At 35.9% G+C, this 5,274-nt stretch overlaps 1 protein-coding gene across 1 annotated transcript; it reads left to right on the top strand.

Annotated features, from left to right (window-relative positions):
- Positions 1 to 267: 267 nt before the first annotated feature.
- Positions 268 to 3,864, top strand: LOC143561112 (GDSL esterase/lipase At5g42170-like). Its single transcript, XM_077049253.1, has 5 exons — positions 268 to 529; positions 607 to 737; positions 819 to 1,052; positions 2,504 to 2,759; positions 3,674 to 3,864. The coding sequence occupies exons 1-5, from the start codon at positions 268 to 270 to the stop codon at positions 3,862 to 3,864; spliced, it is 1,074 nt and encodes a 357-aa protein (XP_076905368.1).
- Positions 3,865 to 5,274: the final 1,410 nt, after the last annotated feature.

Genomic DNA, 5,274 nt, shown 5'->3' on the forward strand with positions numbered 1-5,274 from the left:
TGATATATATTGCAACGCTAGGGTAAAATAAGCATACAGGAAGGATGAGTGAAAAACGGATATAACGTACTAACTAGCTAGGCGTACATACGGGCATGGTAGGTCTTAGCATTACGGATACTCTAGATAGAATGACCATACTTAGAGTTTAGTTCTCTCACGATATTGGAGTAGTGACAAGACAACACGACCCCACCTAGAATTAAACCATATATAAGACGCGAATTCTTACTACTCCTGTCCTGTCCCCCAAACTCATCTAGAACAATGTCACCTTCTTTTGTTAATGTCTTTGTCATTTGTCTATATGCAACTCTTTGTTTATGTTGTAGTGAGGCAACTCCAGATATACAGAAAAATAGCTCAATACAAACAATCTTGGCGTTTGGAGACTCGTTCTTGGATTCAGGGAACAATAACTTCAAAACGTCAGTCATAAAGGCTAATTTCCTTCCCTATGGAAAGGATTTCATGGGTGGGAAACCAACAGGAAGATTCACCAATGGGAAGACAATTGGTGATTACATAGGTAAATAATGAAATTAATTTATGGGTGTGCTTTAAAATAACTTGGACTACTAAAAACTTTTCTTATATGACGCCAAGTTGAGAAATTGGGAGTGAAGGACTATCTTCCAGCTTATTTGGACACTTCACTACAAAATGAAGATATGGTTACTGGTGTATCATTTGCTTCTGGTGGTTCTGGTTTTGATCCCTTAACAGCCCAAATAGGGGTATATATGCATGGATTTCTTGTTTTCTAACATCTTTTTTTTACGGTTTTCGTTAAGTTCTAATGTATGTTTGGTGCTTAGAATGTTTTCTCATTAGCGGAGCAAATAGAAATGTTCAAAGAATACATTGTGAAGCTCAAAGGGATTGTTGGAGACGGAGAAGCAGATAACATAATAAGCAAAAGCCTGTATTTGGTAACATGCAGCTCCAACGATTGGGCTATAGGTTACACTGCTGTTGCAATACGAAGACTTCAATACAACCCGGCCGCATACGGAAATTTCTTAGTAGAAAGGGCAACAGAATTTATACAGGTAACCCCTTTGTGGAAATGTTTTCTCATATGTAGTGGTTATAATATATTTACGCTCAATATAAAACTGGCATTCGAGGGTAAGTGAAATTTGGGCCAGAGGCCGCAGGTCTTAAGTTCGGTTATGATCCTAACCAGGTTTTACCACATGGGCCTTCCAGTGACGAGTTTAGCACAGCTAAGTGCCTAGCGCTGCCAATGATTGCGAGTCTATGGGGTCGCCTTTTGCACTGGGTTACATGTGTAGCCAGGCTCAGTACCACCCTTAACTTTATATCTCAACCATAACCGACCCTTGAGATCTTCAGTACCACTCTTGTATTTTCCACATTAACTGTTTGAGCCCTTCACGTTGGTGTGGCACCAAGTTTCCCACTCTCTCTTGATACCAACATTCATTGTTCCTCGAAGATCTTTCACTCCTCGTAATACTCACATCTCTTTGAGCTTAATTCTTGCGTTCGACTTGTTATCTACATGTTGCTTTTCTGTGTTTACGAGTGTGGCAATCACATGACTACAACTCCTTTTATCATGCTTGTTGATCAGCATATTAATTGTTCGTTCTGTTATGTGTATGTGACGCTGTTAGTTCGATTCTTTTTTTTTTTTTGGTGTTACTTCCACAAACTGCATTACCCGGATTTGGATGCAAAACAACAACTGTTTCTCAACTTCATGATCAAACATCATGGTACTCAAAGCAATCAATCCGTCCACCCACGCTCAATGCATGCTCCTCTCGAACTCAACTCCTTCATTTAAGTCGATTTGCTGCACGAAATCCATGCAAGCCTTAACAATAACAGTATCATTTTGTTGGCCTTATCTTTATCAATCTCATTTAACCCTTCATCATGGAAGACCGTATCCATTGCAATATAAGGAGGAGCTTTCTCTTCGTGTAATTTAACTAACGCGGTTTCTTTCTCTACTTTTCCGTCACATGAACAGGAATATTTTTTCAACCAAAAAACCCTAATTGTAGCCTAACACTTAGTGCTTGGTTTTCGTATTAACCACTTTATTCTCAACCATAAAGCCAAAGCAAAAGTTAAAAAAAAAACAGATTATTTTAAAAGATATTCAGAATATTATTGAATGCCTACTACCATTATGTAGCTTCTAAAGATAGAATCTATTCTTGGCCAGTTTTGCAATATACTGTAATTCGAAAATGACAACCTATGATTAAAATTAAGTGTACAAATAAACATTTGATTTAACAAAATTGAAGATCATTGACATCTTTTTACAATAAGAAAGACAAAATAAATGAAAGCTACAAAATTTTGAGAAATTTGTCAACGGGCGAAAACAGGGGTCAAGATAATGGAATTTGGGTCAAACTCGTTTAACAATCTGGTTATACTTCCATGGACCTATTATCAATTTGTAGTAGTATATCCGAAATATAGATTACTTATAGTTGTTCCAAAATATGTTTGTCAGGAAATGTACACCTTGGGTGCAAGAAAGATAGTTTTCTTCAACACACCCTTTATCGGGTGTTTCCCGTTAGCAAGAACAATGGTAGGAGGGATACTCAGGAAATGCGGTGACGACTTCAATGATGTTGCACAAAGTTTCAACAGAATTCTAAATGATCGGATCCAATCTCTAGGAAGCAGCATGCATGAGTCGAGGTTTACCATTGTTGATTACTTCAAGGTGGTTCAAGATATTATGGAACATTCTCTCCAATATGGTATGTGTTTATGTGCTACATGTATTAAAGACTATACAGTTTAACACTTAATGCTTTTAACTGGTGATGTGTTTCTAAAAATTTTTGTACTTCAAAGTAAATGGGATTGCATTTCAGGTTTCTAATCAGTCGAAAAAGTCTTACGTTATAGATTTGTGATTGGAAAGATGGATGTGAGATAAACCAAGGTCTATCATTGAAAATGCGGGAAAGGGATAAACCCATTTTAAGAACGCTTAGTAACTAGGGGTGTAAATCGTATCTGGTTGGCGGGTTGTGCTGGGTTTTGGGTTGGCGAATTGATTGAATTCTTCAACCCTAGCCAGACTCATATGCTTAACTTTTTTTCGTGTTTTAGGTTGACCTACTAATTAAAATCATGCAGGTCAGTCCGTTTTTATGTTTATTATCAATATGAGTAATACATGGTGACATAATAACAAATTAACCAATTAATGACGTACTCCAATTCATATTAAACCGTGTTTGTAATTTCCGTTATTATAATTGTTTTATTGTATTTCAAGTAACACTCCTAATTTACAAATATGTGTTTATATATCTAGGTCGAGATTAGAATAAGTGAAGGGGGAATCTGATAAGTAACTAATAAAATCAACTTGTAGTGAAGAATAGATAAAATGCAAAAGGAAAATCAATTTCAATTTCCAAAGTTTATAGTTATACCAGATGATTTAACTTAAAATTTGAACACTTAAATATCTGAAATCAAAATATTAAATTCTCTATAAACGGGTTAACATTCGGGTTGACCCACTGGCCACTTCTAGAGTAATCTTTTCTTCTCCTTTCTCTTTTTTTAAATAGTTTTGGTTCTTTTGCATGACACAAATTATTAACAAAGTTATATTGATTTGTATTTATTAATCTTTTTTTCCCTTCTGTCTTTGCAGGCTTGGAGGTTGTAGACAGAGGATGTTGCGGAACTGGAATAGTGGAGGTTGGTGTTCTATGTAACCAACTCAGTCCAGTGTGCCCTGATGACACCAAATACTTATTCTGGGATAGTGTTCACCCGACAGACAAAGGGAATAGCATCATTGTTGATCATGTTCTGCAAAATATGATGAACAATTTGTTTTAAACAAATGAACATGATCGCCGGTGTGGAAATAAAAGATTTGAAGCATCCACCTTTCGATCCTTCAACATGGAGTTGGACTTTCCTACAAAGTATTAAGTGATATTTTCATAGTTTATATAAACGGATTAAAAATATTTACTAGTATTGTATGTAAATTTGTTTTAATTATATATAAATTTGTTTTAATAGTTATGAAAATCGCCGCTAATAAGTCGCCGCCGATAATTTGTCGCTAATAAACACGTCGCCGCTGATAATTTAAGTCGCCGCTAATACTATGTCGCCGCTAGTAATATATTTCGCCGCTAATACACAAGGTCTAGCAATGCTCTATTTTTTGTTCCTTTCCTGACCCGTTTTCCTGCATTTCATGATAATTTCCAGATTTTCAAAACAACACAAATCAAAAAAAATTTCATACGCATATATTATAAACATAAAGTATCGTCTAGGTAGTTAAGATAAAACACGAAAACAACCCTAATAAACATAACAATCGTCTAGATAAAACATCGTCCAAAATACTCTCACTCTTCCTCATCCATGTCGTCTTGGTCGAATAGATCATCATGATTCCTTAATACCTTGTTCGTGAGGCCGAGGCATTATGTTGAGACATACGAGCTAGAAACTCCGGGTCGTTAAAAATTCGATCTAGTTGAGCCTATAAGTAAAAAGAATAATTAATTACTAACATATATGGGTTAAAATTACCTAAACCAAATTACCAAGATAAAAAAAAATATATTTTTACAGGTGTAAAGAATGGCTGTGGTGTCGGCTCCTTATCACATTGATCCGCGACACTCGAAGATGCGGCTATAGAAGGTTTAGGCCTATACCTCTCGTACACCCCCGTCGAGGACCCAACACCTTTTCAAATATTCTGACCGCATTTGAAATCGGCTCATTAGTTTCTTCAAAATCGCCTTCACTATTAGGCTCGGTTTGCTCCTCGATCTCTCTCCTTAATTCATTTTATATTTTACAACAACACAAAAGATGATTAATATATTTGAAAAATATACTTTAATAAATATATGTGAAAAATATACTTTAATAAATACATACGTATTGACGCTTTGCCACCTCACTATCAAAAGTGCCATCACGTTGACAATGAGCTTTCTTAAAAAGTTGGAGCTTGTTCAGGCCTGTATAACATTAAATATTAGATCATACAATAAATATATATATATAATTTTTGTATATGTGTGTAAAAATATAAATCATTAAATTTTTGTAGCCATAGCTGCTATAGGATGCCCCCCCGGTTTGTGTATTGCTGCTTTTGTCGGTTTGCTGTGTTGACCAACGACCGATTTTCATGTGACACGGTCTGGAAAAGGTCGACAAATTTCTTCACTCATCTCCGTAAGGGGGGGGGGGTTGCTCTTTGTTAAGTCTATA

Source organism: Bidens hawaiensis, unplaced genomic scaffold (assembly GCF_021521415.1).
Source record: "Bidens hawaiensis isolate Kalapana, Puna unplaced genomic scaffold, B.hawaiensis_p1.1 tig00020539_1, whole genome shotgun sequence".
Lineage (NCBI taxonomy): Eukaryota > Viridiplantae > Streptophyta > Magnoliopsida > Asterales > Asteraceae > Bidens > Bidens hawaiensis.